The 17,932-nt window shown below is 30.8% G+C and overlaps 1 protein-coding gene and 1 non-coding gene across 4 annotated transcripts in view; both read left to right on the top strand.

Annotated features, from left to right (window-relative positions):
• LOC141452674 (metal cation symporter ZIP8-like) overlaps positions 1–17,932 on the top strand; it is a 29,290-nt gene that overhangs the window by 1,108 nt on the left and 10,250 nt on the right. For 2 of the 3 annotated variants that reach the window (XM_074125059.1, XM_074125061.1), the window contains exons 2-6: positions 6,561–6,687; positions 7,952–8,121; positions 10,495–10,614; positions 12,487–12,579; positions 16,053–16,230. In XM_074125059.1, coding sequence (XP_073981160.1) covers positions 6,561–6,687; positions 7,952–8,121; positions 10,495–10,614; positions 12,487–12,579; positions 16,053–16,230 — 688 coding nt within the window. The remainder of the gene's footprint in view (positions 1–6,560; positions 6,688–7,951; positions 8,122–10,494; positions 10,615–12,486; positions 12,580–16,052; positions 16,231–17,932) is intronic. The other variant, XM_074125060.1, reaches the window with a different exon arrangement.
• On the top strand, positions 14,200–14,361 carry LOC141453880 (U1 spliceosomal RNA). The gene has a single exon (XR_012458276.1). It is a non-coding gene; the product is annotated as a U1 spliceosomal RNA (small nuclear RNA).

Below are 17,932 nucleotides of genomic sequence, written 5' to 3'. Positions count from 1 at the left end.
AAAACACTTAGTAAAATAATAATAAACAAAAATAAATGTTAGTAAACATTTTAAGGTTCTTGAGTGTTTTCCTTTCCACTTTAAAAGTCTTGTCTCGACTAATGGTTTAGTCAAAAACCAATTAAAATTTAAAAGCCTCTTGATTTCGAAAGTTGATAAACTTTTAATAGCCAATTACAATTTTTAATAAGAATAGATTAACCACATTAAAAAACAATATTTTTATTTGTGCATCTAATATTCTTAATATATTGATCGTAGAATAATAAAGTAAAGCAATAATTTGGTGGTTTAAAATTTCAGAGCTTCCAAGATAGGTGAAAAGAATTTCACGTAATAATTTGTGTAATCTGATAAGAAATATTAGTTTGAATTTTCTAAGGGCAACTCATTTTTTGGATTATGTTATTATTATTTTTACTTAACGCATCTACTGCTGAAGACATTAGCGTCCCTAATCATTCTTTTTCTTGCTTTCTGGCCCCTAAAATCGGAACGACTCATGCAAAATTCTGGCTTCCACACACAATACCTTACTGAGCAAGGAAGGGTGAAGCCTAGACATCCTTCGTCTGTAGAAATGAAGACAACTAAATAGTATATAATGAACGTTAGAAGTTTTAAGAAACTAGACATTTAGAAGCACGTGAATTGTAGCAAGAGAGTGTTACGTTTCAAATCCGATTTTTGTTTAGTCTTTAATCAAAGCTAACAATATAGCTGGGTGATTGCGTAATATTCCCATCCTATCTCATGTTCTGCTTCTTGCAGTTTTTATCATTTATCGTACAATCGTTCTCGTTTGTGACACTCTTTAAAACTGTTGAGTTGAATGTAATTTTGTCTATTTATTTTGTTTCTTTATAAAAAATATTACGTTTAGTCTTTTAAAAAATGCAGATTTCAAATATATATTTTATTACATAATGATTTGTTTAACATGGGGTTTTTAAAAACTGTTTTATACTGGTTCAAATCTGATGTCAGAAAAAAGTGACGTCGTAATTACGTAAAAATGTGTGAATAATAATGTGCAATAGTTCAAATAAACAGCCGAAATAGCGTAAATTACAAATAATTGTTTTTATTTATCTTTTGAGGATTTTTTGTTTTTGTTTTTAAGGCATGTGAATATCTGAGAATATTGCGCCTGGAACTTTTTTCAGTGCACTGCTGGACAGTGTTCTCTCAATACAAACAACACTGACCGCCACCGCATAGTGAACTGTTTGAAGAAGCTCCTAGGTAGAGAAAATCTAAGGTATAGCAGCTGGATTCGATCCCCGGGAATCCAGGATACGCTAACCCAGTGGTTAGTTGCTAATCCCATTCCTATACCTTTCGGTTCTTATTTTCTTAATCGTGCTTTATCTTCATTCTATCTCCATTTCATACATACTTTCAAGTGCCGAGGTGGCAATCCTAGATTAGACTCTCATATTTGGAAAGATGTCAAAATCTTTAAAACCAATAATAATGCTGAATACTATATTTTCATTTATTTTTAAGTTTTATAAATTTTCAAATATATTTATTTCTTTTAAAAGCTGAACCACTGATAGAAAGTGCAGATCTTATCCTGGGAATTGCTGAAAAAATATGATTTCAAATTTTCTTTACATTGAAATTAGATCCCTAGCAATGTTTATTACTAAATAAAAAATGATATATACGTTTAATGGAATTTTGGGAGTAGGTGTATTAAATAAGTAAAAGGGATTTAAAAAAAACTGCTCAAATAATGTTTAGTTAGATTTTAATGATTTGTCAAATAAATACATCCATCTTCCTTAGTCAAGTCCTATTTCGGCTTGATAAAGCTCGCTGACTTAATTCAGTGGGCGGAACTACGAATAAAAAAAAAAATTGGCAGCAGAAGAAAGTGATGGAGATTTATGAATACATTCATTCTGCTAGTTGTTTCCAGATAATAATCAAAATTCTAATTTTTTTGATAAAGTTCGCACTAAATTGTTGTAAAACAAATTATTACTAAAAAAATTAAATTGTTTTTACTTCGGAAGAACTTAAATTCCTTAAATCCAAAGAAAACTAAATTTCAATATTTGTCAAAATTATATAAGCAAATACATTACTCTCTTCAAAGTAGGACAAATACATTTATTCCAAACGCATTCTTAACAAAATTTGGCTCGCACGTTCTGACCATATTTAGTCCAATTTGTTCATATTATAGTTTATTAAAAGTGTCTGGATTCCATAACAATTCTACACTCAATTCTCATTATTTCAGAAATTAATTTTCAAAACTGTATTTTTGATTCACTCCAAACAATAGGACCAGGCGATAAGATTATTAACAAAATCAGTTTTTACTGTGCAGATTTTTTTCGTTATTTTGTTACTTTTTGTTCATTTTTTCATAAACAGCTCCAACCATTCTTTTTTTTTAAGTTTGTAAGCTCATTGCTCCTTTGTAGGTGTATTCCTATGTTTGAAATGTTTTCTCAGCAAAATGCTTCTTTAAGTAGTTCCCTCTACTTTTATTTAAGTGTAATGTACGGCATTGTGTGTGAATGAGATAAGATTATCTCAAAACTCAAACTAGTAGAGAGCTCAATGTATTCTGTTGATTTCTTAGTCGCTTTAGGCATGAAGAAGTGCCGAAAATGCGACTCTCATTTTTTCGGCATTTTCTTAAAAAATGCTCAAAAAATTTCCTTTTAACTTCGTAATTTACAGATACACGTAAAGTTGTAACACTTTTATTTGTAACTTTTTATTAAAAATTGATTACCAGGGGCTCTAAAATGCTCTTGAGAATAATTTTAATTGTGGGCTAAAAATACCAAAATATTGAGCCTTTCTAGAATTATAAATCTTTGGATATTTAAGTAAACGAGATTTTACCTAATTGTAATGGAATTTCTCAATTAAACTTGGTGTGCTACTGCTTTTATAACTATCACTTTTATTCAAATTAAAGTATTGAGCAAAAATGTTCAATGGAAGTTTTGTAAAATGCACTTTAAATTTTAAATCATACTTCCCGGGGATAGTGCTGCAATATGTTATGAATAAAACCACAACGAAAAACGGTCACTTCGATTTAGAATATTAGATCTGGTGGGATGTAACTTAATGCCAGACTACCATATTGCTATTTTGCATCTCTCAATCACGACGAGGAACTTAACGTTTCTGTGAGAAATGAAAGTTAGCCATTTAACAGTAAGTATTGCAATAAAAGAAAGTAATGTTTAATCCAGATATGTGTTTTTAATGTGGTAAGTCAAATTTTCTTCCTAGTATTGTGTTTCAATGACAATTATACATTAACTGTTGACTCTCGTCGGAGAAGAGTCTTGGGGCCACTTTCTGTTAAACGACTAGGAGTATTATCTGAAAATGTTCTGGAAGAAAGGTACTTTCCTGGAGGGTTGTGGTTGTATGTTTTGGTGCAATTTACTGTAATGTGCTTCAGCAACTTGTGTTATGAAAGAAATGATAGATCTATGAGAATTGTTTGATCGGAGGCATAAAAATAACTGGTGACTATGGAGCCAAAAATGAATGAACTCAATGACTAGATTCTTTGGACGGTCGATATTGGTTAAATCGAACTTTAGATGCCATGTGCGGGCCTCAGTTACATGACCCATTTTTAAACTGTTTTTAGAGAGGTGAAATGAGACTGAAAGTTTCTATGAGCTGTTACTGGATTTGGTTTATAGATAAGACGACTGTATGTCGGCAAGAAGAGCAGGAAGTTGATTAAGAATGAGTTGATAGGTCTGAAAAAAAAAGAAAAGAAAAAGATAATCGCTTATAATTTCAGGCAGGGTTTAACGTACAAATACCGTATACAAGGACGTGGGCGGAATCACATCCAGTACTTCTAAATTTATTTCTAAAAAAAAGTTGCTACTTAGGGATTCGAACTGGCGATCTCCCATTTACAAATTCACGTTCTTGCTCACTATACCAACTTCCACCCTTGGTAGGTCTGTAAGGTATATTGTATGTAGGATTAGGACCTAGAAAAATTTGCGGAACTCCAGCGTCACCATGACTGAACGATGACAGAATAGTTCCTACTTGCACAGTAAAATTTCGAATCGGTTGAGTAAGATTTCAAAATAAGGGAAGGAAGGGCTTCCAGAGAAGTCCATTAGTGTTAAACCCATTAAAAGGCCTGCTTTACATCGGTAAATATTCCAGAGCAACAACGTTCTTCTCAATTGTTGTTGAAATTATGTCAACAACGTGATGATGGTACTGTCATTTGAGGGAGAGATTATCTAAATCGAGACCTGCGGAGCTAATATGTATTGTGGTACTGGGTTCGATTCCCGGTCTTAGGCCTTGGATTTTATTTAATGGTTAATAAAAGAAGTTTATAGTAAAGTATGTTTGCTAGTCGTCTCCGTCCACGACACCTAATTGGTAGTTGGACGTTAAGACCCGCCTGATAAAATAGGCGATTACTTTTTACTCTTACTTTATCTAAATCCGAATTAGTGAACCATAAGATTGAAAGTATTAGATTAAGGATTGTTTCAACGATCTTTCCCATCACTGGTAATAAACTAAATAAAACCTATCCAAATAAACTAAATTCGATGAGTTGTGTTTGAAATAAAGTTTAGAGATGGTCTTGATTTCTACTAAAAGGTACAAATCGGGACGAATGTTAGTAAAACAGTGGCTCTACATATTAACGTTGGAAAGTGCACTTCATTTTTATTTGCTTTCTTCTAAAATGTTTGTATGAAATGATACTTTTACATAGTCATATAAATCTAATAGATGTCAACAACTGTAGACTAACCACAAAGCAATTGCTTTTATTAACATCATCCTCATCTGCTTGTAAACATTCATTTCTATTGACTCCCTCTTTAAATATTCTCATTTATGATTACAATAACTTTATTTGCACTATTACTTGAAATAGACTAAATTTTAAAGAGAAAACACCTTTCTAAACTTCTATCTTATCTCTGAAATGTTACTATTTTTCAAATAAGTTACTTCGATATGGTTGTTATTTGCTTACCTTTTCCGTCTATGTCAAGTCAATATATATTTTTAAAAGTTTTTATTTTTCATTTACGTCTTAAAAAAAAAAAAAATTCTGATAAATAAATTGAGAGGGAAAAATTGAGTATTTTAATTCAGTCATTTCCGCATTAGAATTCCCCAATGAATATGTGATAAAATAAATTTAACTTTTCTATGCTGTAATTTCTTTTATTTCTGTTCATTATTTGTCTTTGTTGGTTTGTACTTTTTATAGTGTACCAACTCAGATGTACCTTATAAGAATTTTCTGATAAAAAAAAAGGAAATAATTAATGAATTACAGTTTTAATTTTTCGGAAAAACCACATCGTGGTTATTATACAATAATTACTCGTCTAGTTATTTAAATTTACAAAAAATAAGTAGTTTGGAAGATAACTTTTTCTTACTTTATATTCTTTTCGATTCCAATTTCATATTTCACAACTTCCAGGTTAGGCGTATGATCTCTGCGTTGATGAGGAAATCACTGCTTCATATTCTCTGCCATTGTGAGGTTGAGGCAAGACTCCTATTGAATGTTATTCAATTTCTAGAATATTAGAATTATTGAATGTTAAATCATCTGCTGATAAATTCAAGACTAATGTGGGCTATTCTTTTAAGGTTGAGCTTGCGTAAGTGTTTTCTGAGTTTTGGATGTCACCACTGATTACGATAGGTCGCAGTGATTGTGGCCCGCTCTATTCACTTCCGTTCTCTTGTTCTGTTCTATTCCACAGTAAACTGTTGGTTGCTTTGTATATTGTATTGCGGACCTTAAAAATTATAAGAAATAGGTTACTGTTCATTAATGATTCCTGCAATAGTTTATCATTCACATCATTAAAACATATAAGTTTAAACTGAACATAGGCCCATATTTAGACAGTGTTTTACAAGTAAAGAAATATATCTAACTTATTAAATAGTTCTATTTACATACAATTCTCTAAATTCGATGACATTACAAAAAAAAAAATATCGCTAATTGAATGTCTTTTCATTTCTCTTGCAACTAACAGTGAGCTAGTTTCATGGTGAGTTAATAAAAAAATGCATAACTCATGCTAGATTAGTTTTAATAAATTTGATCACACCATCAGCTTCTTCTTCTTTCCTGGTTCTACAAGCCGGGTCTTGGCCTCCTCAATATGTTTCTGCCTGTCGCCCTATTTCTGCCATCTAGTTATGCATTCCAAAGATATTCCTCGAGTCCTGGGCAATGCCATCATGTCAACGCAACCTGGGTCTCCCAACCCTCTGTTTTCTATCCGGAGCCTCACCCAACACTTTGGAAGAAATCTTGTCGGCACTTAGCCTCGCCATATCGGTCAGTTTAACTTAATACAAACTCAAAAAGCTCTCTTGTTTGCGCATAAAGCTCTCTTGTTTGCGCATAAAGCTCTCTATTCTTTCTGCATCGCCACATCGTGCCGTAAACATCAGAAAAATCATAAGTACATTTGTGAGATTTTCAGTTTATATAAATAGGAGTCAGTATTTGTAAGTAATAAAAACACTTTATTTTTAAGTGCAGTGGAAGGCAACAGTCGCAAGGATGTGTAATGGTGGTGACTCTACCTCCGGGTCATCAGCAGTTGGACCACCAACCTATGGATACGTTAAACATAAACCTGGATAAGCCTACAGCTTTTGAAGGTATTTAACGAAATTTTTGGAAGAAGTAGTAATAATTAAGAGTACTCAAGTGTATTTTGAGTACTGAATGTGTATTTATAGTGATTACAGTTATAATGAAAGTATAATAGTGGCTTTGACCTTCGCTAAAATAATTTAGTGAAACTTTAACGAGCTAATATTACGATTGCATACTTAGAGGAAACTTACTATTATCAATTTTAAACTTATATTCATTTATTTTTCATTATTCATGTAAAATTATACTAGTTTTCATCAGGTATTTGTGCTATTAATGACATTAGTCATAAAGAAAGAATCCTTCAGTCGTCTATTGTGGAACGTGGCACTCATTATTGATGATTCCTTAACTCCTGACATAATTAAAGTTAAGAGGATGACCGCTTTGGATAGTTGAGCCAATTTAAGAGTAAGTTATTCGATACAATTTTGATCGGCGTTAAGAAAACCGAGTCGTCTTCTGTCACTTTTTGGGTTGTTCTTTATTATTGTTGTTTTTCCTAGCAGAGTGATAATAAATTTCCCAATATTATTACTTCAATTGACTCTTTGATAATGAGCTTAATGGCTGGTGCCTAAAGTTATAGTAAGGCAGTGAAAACCAGAACCTAGTGAGCCAGGTGATAAAAGAATATGGTGTTATCTGTGTGAAACATATGCCGTGATTGCGAGCAAATTGCCGTGCCTTTAAGCAGCAGTAAGATGTTAGGTGGTACGGTATTAGGAGGATGATAGGGTGGAATCACATATGGGCATAATATTAGTTTAGTATTCTTTACGAATGTGCCCGACATTGAAGGGTGAAAGATTGATTGGTACTTGTTTTGATATAAAGCGGAATAAGAAACATTTAAGTTTATTCATGAGCTCGTGGTAGTTGAAGAGGTTCAATATGATATTGGTTACAATAATAAAGTTTTAAAGATTTTTTATCTTTCGGGAACACAAATGAACTTTCATTTTAATGAGGTTACTATCAAATTGTTCAGAAATAATAGTAGGATTGTCAAGGTTGCATTTCATACTGATGAAGAACTCAGAATCAAGCTTTTAGTTTTATCAAACATGGTTAAGTTTATGGTTTAATATGATCAAGATTATGGACTTTTTCTTTATTAAAAGTAGATTGTGAAATAATTAACAGAAACATTAAACCATTGGTAACATTAGTAGTCAATTATTTTTAATTAGAAAAAAAAAGAAAAAAGAAAATACATATATTACAATGCAAAACAATTTAAATTATGTACAACTTTGTTTTTAGTATGGTCTCTTGGACTTGCAAGTGTGGGGATAATCAGTTTGTCAGGAGTTACTGGAGCGGTACTGTGGCCTTTACTAAAGAGTCCTCTATATAAGTATGTTATGGCTATGCTCATAGGACTAGCAGTCGGCTCACTTACATCTACGGCTTTGTTTCAACTTTTACCGGAGGTAAACTCTCTAGGCTTTCTGTATGCATCAGAATTTATTAGGCACATCCTATAATTAGACTGGGGGTCTTGATTCGATTCAATAGCCTTACCTCTGAAATGCTACTTCATTTCATCGCCTTGAAGAGCTCTCAAGTTATTGACAAAAGCCAACCAAGTTTATTTGAAACTATTTTCCAGAAAAAGTGATTTATGAATTTTATTGAGTTACTAACTGTACATATGTATATAGAATTTAGTGAATTTAAAAAAATATCAGGTCTCAGGAAATCTAGTAATTAAAAGGACGAATTTTTAGAATGGGTTTTCAGCTGTCTATGATTTTGTTGAAGAGGGTTTCAATGATTGTTCTAAAGCTTGAACTCGTAAGAAAACTTATTATTATTATTAAGTAAAATTGATACACTAGGGCCGTACAATGTTGAGAAATAAAATTGTAGTGGAAAAAGTATTTAACCAAAAATATCGTTCATGGAATGGTTGGTACGCAAAGTTAAATTAGATAAAAATCGCTGCTAAAAATAAAATCAGTAAAGCAGTTCTTGATGAAGTAATTTGGCCAAAAACTTCGGTTTTTTTTTTTTTTTAATTCAGTTAAGTCTCAAAACGGAATATTGCAGCTTCCTGTAATCTTGTTTCGTTTTTTGGTATGAATACTAGGTGATAACTCAATTACCAAAATTTGGTACGTGCCCAGGACTTTCTACATAGTAAGTGAAAGTAAATAATGTGTAATAAATGTAGCCTTACAGGATGAAAGAAAAAGAAAGATATCTTTATTTGTTTTAGTTTCTTCTTTAAATAAAAATGCGTTTCTTAGTTGCATTAAAAATAGATAACATTTAATGTGAGATTTTTTTGATGGGCTACTTCTAAACCGTCGGCTCCTAATTTGATGTAATCTTAATCAGATTATTTCTCTTTCCTTATTTTAATTAAAACCACTTTTACTACATACGACCTAATTATATTTATTTTGATAAGGTAATATTTAATAAAGGTACACTAAAATCAAATTTATCTCTTTATTTTGAAGTATCATTCATTTTTTAAAAACTTAGTTTAAGTTAAGAAGTATTTGGTATGATAATACATTTTTCTTAGTAAATAATACGAAGTAAAAGAATTGTTTGAAGTTGGCCTCCTTATTGTACCAGACCAAACCACCACTCAAGATTCTTTTATGGCGTTCTGATTGGTTTTCGATTTTTCTTCATCTCACTAATTGGCCCAAGTTCATATAACATGTGAAAGAAACGTTGAAAAAAGTTGATCAACGTCTTTACGAAAAACCTAGGGACATAATAATCTCTGTCAATGGATACAAATCCATAGTATTACGGTGGGAGTAGATCCAGCAAACGGCTTTTCAGAAATAATCAAAATGAACTTAACAAGTGGAACAACCTAATTTGTTCAGCTATTTAATGAATTTGTATATACATAAATTCATTGTAATTCATCCCAAACTTATCTGTTTTTTTAATTGTGGTACCAAATAAAATCTGCACTAAATATGCATTCCAGCACGAAGTCGTGGTTGCAGTTAGTAAAACAAAAAAATTAGAAGTGAAAGGCAAAAGTGGGTTTTTTCTTCGTACAAATCACTTTATTCAAGGTCATCACAGCTGAAATGATATAATGCTTAACATTGAATGCAAAATATATCTAATGATCAATTATTCCGTCATTATTATGATTTTAAATTAAAGGCCGTGTGAACTTTTGAGACTATAAGTTTCTGGAGCTCTAGAAGTGAAACTCAACCTTAGGTACCCAGCAACCAGCTAAATCCATTCTTCAGAGAGAAAGGTCTGGTGTAAAATTGATTTTGTTCTTTGGTGGAATAATGAGGAGTCGTACATTTTGAGCTGGTCACCGGCAGTCTCATAATTGCATTATTCTACTCAAATAGAATTCTTGAACCCTCCATTTTGTGAAAACTATCTCGCTTCGGTTAGTCTAAGAGGAAAAAAAAGGAGTTAAAAACGATCCATCAACGGTCTCCATCAAACTTAGATTCATCAAAATTTAATTCTTCGATGGTAGAGCAAAAAAAGCGTACGCAATCTAGATGGTCTTGTGACGTCCAGAGTGTCTCCATAATGAAAATTGCTTTAATTTTTTGGTAACCTTTTTCATTTTGCATACAATCCAATCCAGTCAAAACTGTCTGATTAACACCTCTTCCGATTCTTCGCCCGTTTGGGCCTTGGTAAACAAATTTACGATTGCGGAGTATTTTGCATTTACTGTAGTGGCTATTTAACATTTACTTCTGATAGATAAATTTCAAACTTTTTATTTTAGAAATATGATTTTTATTATTTTCAATACATTTAATTTTTCATTTATGTATGCACTTAATTCTCAGGCCTTCAAGCTGACTGTATCTACTGAAAACTATTTAAACACAGCTACCTTTGGTTGGCTTAGTATATGGATAATATTTGTAATAGAATCAGTGTCGAAACTTGCTTTTCACAAAACAAAGGTTAGTATACACATTTTTTCTCTTTTGTTCAAGTATATATTACAAAAAAATAAATTTTCTTAAAATAATTTGGAAGACAGATTTTTTATTATTTTGAATGCGCACTCGTTCTTGAGTACATATTGTATTATTTGTTGTATATAAAAGTAGAATTACTCATTTAGCTAAGAAAAAAAAACACTTTATTCACTTGTACTTGACAGAACTCAAACACAATGTTTAAGTTTGTTAATACCATAAAAGCATTATTTACAGTTAGTGCCTTTGGATTTCAATTATTTTTCTTTTTCTTTTTTTTTTATCATTTATCACTAGCGATGGTCTGACAATACAGTATTACTAATGACAAAAAAGGTCCAGTGGACACATTTAAAAAACCCTATTTAATATTCAAAAGCAAATCTACTTGTAATTAAAAATAACATTTTTACATAAGATAATATTGAAATTGTAATGGTCCTGTATACATATTCTAAGTGGAATATCCAATTGGTTCATATTTTAGCCATGTACTCGTATATCAAAGGCTGGCAAGTTAATTGGAAAAATCAATCAGTATCGTGCAATGTCTTTGCAGTGTTAGCTCATGTCATGTGGAGGCTCTCTCTTCTTTTCCACCCTTTAAAATACTTTTACCCACCTTATCAAAATATTTAAATATTTAAAAGTAAAAAAAAAAAAAAAATGCCTTGATAACTTAGTATTTTTGTTGATTAAGCTTTTTACAAAAGGTGTTTGATACAATGCTTTTATAAAATAAATTCTCTCAAATGTGTACATTATTTTTGAAATGAATTGAATGAAAAAGTTCAATGATCGAAAATATCTTATCGTTGGTTGATATCCACTCCACTAATATTAATTTTAATAAAATTGAATTTCTAGATGATGACCAGAATTTTGTTATAGTTATTTTATTAAGACGAAGCTTATTAAAGGTTTAGACCCAAGCTGGTTTGTATTCATAGCAAATGTTTTGTAACTGTACAGCAAAACATCAGCAGAGCTGTCAAAATATTCAAAAGAATTATAATTATGAAGAGTAATGAATGTTGGGTAAAATTATGTACATCCAACATTTCACCTTGATTAAGTTCTAAATGTTAAATAACTTCTGGTTTATTTTATTATTTTCTTTCAGAGATGTTTATTTTCGTGTTTTTTAAACACTTGGTTGAAATAAATGGAAGTTTCTTCGATCTGTGTTAACTAGACAACTAATATAGATTTGAAGGAAATTGCCCCTCCTCTAGTTAGTTCTATATTTGAGCTTGGCAAGAAATAACTTATATTTTTCAAATAATTATAATTAATCACTAGATTTTTTTGAATCGAGGCGCGTCACATTATAAGATAATTGACACTTACAGAGCCTTTTTCACTGCTTTGCATCCTTAGACAATGTTCTCTTCTTACAAACATTGATTTTGTGCTGACAGTTTTAAGAGGTTCCTAGGAAGAAAAATAAAAGGGCAGGCTGAGAACTCGGGTGGAAGTAAAATGCACTAACAATTTGGCTAATTTATTCCTTCAAATTTATTGTAATTCATTATTTTGAATGTTTTTTTTTCAAAATATTTTTGTTTTCAAAGAAAGACGTGTTTTCTATTATAATAATGAAGCAAGCTGGAGATGAATTCTATATCAGATCTATTTTCTTTACATTACTTGTTAGATTGTTAAAAATTAATGAGTGTGTAATGAAGTAATTCTTATTTAACCAACTGCCGTAAATAATGTTCTTTTATTAATGAATTTATTGCACTATGCTTCATTTTTGTTTCTTACTTCTGAAATGTTCAGCGAAAAGTCATGTAATAGTTAAAAATAAATAATTTCTAATTTTTAACAAATAATTATCATTTGTTTTAGGATAAAGCTTCACCAAAAATTAAAGAAATGACTAAAACAGGAGAATCAGCACCTTTAAAAGACAGAATTCAGAATTCATCTCAAGAGAATCAGGTAAATAAGCAGAATTTTTTACTTTCATTTGTATAAGAATTAGAATTTATAGAAGCAGTATATCTAGGATTAAGAAGATATGATATTTATTTAATAGATTGCCGTGGATTTCGGATCATATGTTTATGCGGAATTTTAATTGAACTACTCAAAAAGAACATATGAAAAGAGTGCCAATTTGTGGGACAGTATATTTATTTAAAAATTATTAATTTTGCTCCAAGTTAGGACTGTTTGAGTGCTCTAGTTAAGAAAATATTCTATGTTAGTACACTGCACATTATGTAAATTTGATTAAAGAAAATTTAGCATAAAATTTTTTTGTTTATGCTTGAATTGCAATTTACATTTTCATATGATTAGATTTTAACTATTATTTTGCTCTTTTTTTTCACAAAAATAGTCCAATTAATTCTGTTTTTATCAAACATTATTCTTTTATTATCAAATATTATACTTTTGTAAGTTAATCATTGAAATAAATAACATCTTTCATTGGCGCCAGCAGGGATGCTCATTGCTCTGTATGATTACAGACTCTGTTTCTCTCTCTGTTGGCAGGTGTTGTAATGTTGCCTCTAATAAGTAAAAGTCTAATTTGGTTTCTGGTGTATTTGTAATAGACACCAAATTTGGCCGAGGATATTTTATTACGGTTCTTACATTCTTTTATGTAAATACATAACAAATAATAGTTTTCCAGTTCTTTAACATGCAAAATAAATAAATGATGAAATCTATGGTCTTCTTGTACCAAAAGATTCAATAACATCGGATTAAAAAAAAAAAAAAAAAAATTAAAAGTAGGGTTCGACTAATATTAGTTAGCGGAATAAATTATTTTAAATTTTAGTATGCTCTTTGCTTTTTTTACTAATAAATAATGGCACACTGGGGGGAAAAATGATTCCCTATTTGATTTTTTATCTGACAGTCAAGTTGAATTCTAAAAACGATTATATTTTATTTTTTAACCCAGCAATAATTTCTTACACAACAGTTTTGAAGCAGTTAAAAAAAACAAAATTATTTGATTATTTTTAGAATTACAAATTAACAATTCAAAGAGTGAACCCTCGGTTTTTGAGCAACTTAACAATTTAGTTAGATTTTTTTAGTACATGCTATTATGTACTTCATAATTTAACTTGTATTATGCTTTTTAATTTTAAAAATTTATCATAGTGATAGAAATGTAAAATTCTTTAAATAATAATCACAATTTAGAAATTTAATTTTATTGAAGAAAAATGCAATGTAGCGGATTATTAGAACACAACGCGATGATGGTTTGGATCTATCAGTACGTCCTCTTTGTAGTAGTACTTTTCAACTGCAGCTATGAGTTAGATATTAAACGAGCGACTGCAGCGCATCCTGTTAGCACCAACCTCCAATAACTACAGTTTTGTTTCTATTCTCTAATATTCAATAAAACTTCCGTAATTCACAATATTAAATCTTAAATTGTATGATCCAAAGCTACATTCTTTAATCAGAACGTGATAAATATTAGAAAAATTATTTTCAAGTTAGTTATTTTTCACTTTATATCTGTTGCTTCTCGTTTACTAGTATAGGGGCTTGTCTTTCATAGGTACCAAGTAGACAATTTGATTCATACTAACCTGGCGTGGGGGTCTACCGTGATCAGGAAGGCGGTTCCCCCTGGGCGAAACCTTGCCGTTTATGCGGTCGGGTTGACCCCTGCGTGTGTCCCAAATGTGGATATCTCGCGCGCGAAATTTTTGGTAGTCGGGACTGCGTACGCGCTGTCCCGAACATTTTAAAATCTCTCCTCACAAGTAATTTCTTAATATTAATAAAATAATATGTTATGCGATCTTAATTTAAGATGCTCTTCATTCGTTTCAGTATCAGCGAGACCTAATGATTCTGAACTTGGTTAGCGAAAAAAATGGAAGAATTAGCTCAGCACTAGTTATTGTGTTCTTGAAAATAAAGTCACATCTATAGCTGATTTATTCGCCTTGTTTTCGCACTTTCAACCATCATCAGAGGATAATTATTGAGTACGTTGTAGAGAATTCAACTTCAACTATGTTTCCTACTCAGTAATGTAGGTGTGAGCAGATACAGTGCGAGAAACTAGTTGAGACGAATTCTCTTCATCGAAATGATTAATCAATCTCTAGTAATGGATGAAAGTGCAACCAGTCAGGTATACCAAAAAAATATGCGTGCTATGCAGATAAAATCTGCGATTTATGTGCAAGTAAATGTTTCAAAATTTTAAAACTATTATGATTGGAAAATTGGAATAAATCAGAGTATTAAAATCGAATTATTAACGATTAATCATTAACGAATTATTTACATAAAATGTTAAGATTCAAGTGCAACCGTATTTGATATACTTATAAAAAAAGTTCCTTGGAAAAAATTGACGGATGATCATGTAGAAAATACTTATTTAAATACAAGTCCACCTGAAGATTATTTTTAAGCGTAAGAGCCACAGTATTTTTTTTTAAATCCACAAGTAGTTTTTTTTAAACAAAAAAATATTTTTACTGAGTAAGTACAGGTGCCTGAAATCTCTTTGTATACTTATGTACTTAAAACAAAACATTTCTTTCTACTAATCCAGCCATTAATTTATTCTTAACTTGCATATTAGAAATATAACTAAAAATTTAACTAGAAATATAAAGCTGCTCTCCTGTGTGTTTTATTTATTTATTTATTTTTTACTTTAGACTCCAAACTACTTTTTAGTCTACTCGCTGGCAAAACAAACATTGATACATATTCCCAGTTTCAAAATTTTCATTGAACCAAAATGCTACAATATTTCCAGTACTTTTTCCAAATATGAGAGATATATTCAAAATAGTTCAGTGTTCATGAGTTGTTCTGTAACGGAATTTTAATTACAAGTAAATGGTTATTACAGAAATAATTGCGTTAAAAATTTAGTAAACTTTGATTTCAACGTCTCATCCTTATAAGTGAGCACATCATTAGAATATACAATATGCTCCCCCATGAACCCAAGTCATGAGAAGTAATTCAGAGTTTTAAATGTTGAAATGAAATTTTGGAATAATTGTCAGTAATCCTAATTTTTACATATATCTTGTATGAATACATTCTTCCCCGAAATTCATATCAACCTTAAGGCGGTTTGGGCACTAAGCGACACATGAAATCAATGGCGATCTGTTCATGAAGGTTTAGATTGATTATTCACGGCGTATTACAAAAAAGAAAGAGAAATTAACATTCTACTTTATTTTTATTTGTAAATAAATGTACACAAATGATGTGATAGTTTCGTTTTTGTAATTAAAATATTAAATTTTTATGTCTATTATTTAATCATGGAAGAAATATATTAGTTATGGATTTCTGTAACTGCAGTTCTACATTTAAACCTATCATTTGTATGGGTTTAAATGTAGAACTGCATGTTCAATGTTATAACAGTTTTTTCAATAAATATTTTCTAGACTTTGACAAAGACAGCTAGCGAAAAAATTGGTGCTGTAGCTTGGATAATTATATTTGGCGATGGACTGCACAATTTTATCGATGGTATGACCATTGGAGCTGGTTACAGCCAAAGCGTTTCCACCGGCATTGGGTTAAGCATAGCTATAGCTTGTGAAGAATTCCCACATGAGCTTGGTTAGTAATAATGTCAATGAACTTTTAATTTAATTTTCCATGACACAAATTTTCAATTTTAAATGTTATTAACTTGTTTAAAATAAGTAAATAAAATAATCGAGATGTACACAATTTTAATAGAAGAGTGAATGACGTGTCAGGTTGTTGCTGCAGAACTTGATGTAGGAATTGAGCGGGTTTTCTTCATCAATTAACAATCTTCATTACCCATAGGGAAACGACAATATAGTATATTTAATTTATAAGAACTGAGTGTTATTTATTTTATTGTTAAACTAGCCATGGATTTTCTGAATATTCGAAGGAGAGTTGATTTCATGAGGATTGGGTATAAACTCACATCCTTTAGCAACTGGCGGCGAATAACTCAGAAGGAATTAAAGTTATTTGAAGATAGAAGCTTCTCAATCTTATTGTATTCTGCGTGATTGTAACCTTTATGAAATAAACTTAAACAGCTTATCCGCAGTATTCCTTCCCTCGATCTTGTGGGTTATTACTAGCGTAAATTTTGTCGGATCTAAATAATTTCTCTTGAAAACTGTATAATTTAAGTCTACCTAAATATTGTCGTAAAAAGAGTTGAGCATGAAGTGCAACCGTGTAGAGTTAGAAGCTAATCAGACTAGTTAGGGGATTATTCTTATTCACTGGTGATTATGTTGTCATATCAGACAACAGAAGTTCTACGCTATTAGGGCAAAAACCTCGTTCTGGAGAACACCTCAACGGTCAGGGCAGAAGGCATACCAACCTTTAATGCAAATAAGCATAATTGAAAACATATAACGATTGTTCATAAGTGTAAGCCCTGAAGATTACTTACTCCCTAGTGCGAAAGCTTGGCATTAATACAATTAAAAAAAAAAAATGCCTGAAATTGGCAATAATATGTCCCAGTCTTTTTTAGATATACTGAATATCCACCCACATTCGTTAGCTGTAAAACATGCATCTACAGTATTTTATACAATATCACTGAATTTCAGTGTCAAAAACAACAGAGCAAAAACATTGAAATCAATACCAGGCAACAACAATGTACCTTCATTTAATAAAAGAATAACAACAGTTTGCTTCGGCTGAAAATTATTAGCAGACATCCTATCTCATATGTTCATTATATGAAGGCTTTCCATTATATCCACTGTTTACTATTTATTTTGTTTCTCTCATACACTGAAATATTATCTGTTTACATCTAACATTCAGATATTTGTTAGTCTTTTCAAACCTCACATAAATAAAACAGTATGGTCTGTAGTGTATTTTAGTATTTTATTTTTTTTATGTGTTTTATTTTGCAACATTCTCAGACCAGTAGAGCAAAAAAAATCCAAATTTTTTTCTGTTATAATTAGTGCGAAAAAATGTACATTTAAGATTCTTGAGACCTAATAAACTATAGAATTTTTGACTAATACTGTAAAATAAAGCAACAATTCGATATCGAAAAATTCTAATTAACATAGTTCTGGGAAAAAGATGGGATTAAACTAATCTCTAATGTATCATTTACTGAAATATTCAGCTTCACTGTCTATTTATTAATAACAAGAATTCAACTAGTTATAAAATTATGAATTCTAGAAATTCAGTCGTCTTTAAGGGTAATTTTTCTTAACGGATGTTTAGTTTTTACCGGGTTTTTTTTCGCACTAATTTTAAGTTTCAAAGACAAATTATTTTTGTAAGTTTC

This window comes from Rhodnius prolixus, unplaced genomic scaffold (genome assembly GCF_049639745.1).
Source record: "Rhodnius prolixus isolate KJV_2025 unplaced genomic scaffold, Rpr scaffold_3, whole genome shotgun sequence".
In the NCBI taxonomy this organism is placed as follows: Eukaryota; Metazoa; Arthropoda; class Insecta; order Hemiptera; family Reduviidae; genus Rhodnius; species Rhodnius prolixus.
Note: the sequence above shows the minus strand (reverse complement) of the source record. Positions and strands in the feature narration are given on the sequence as shown.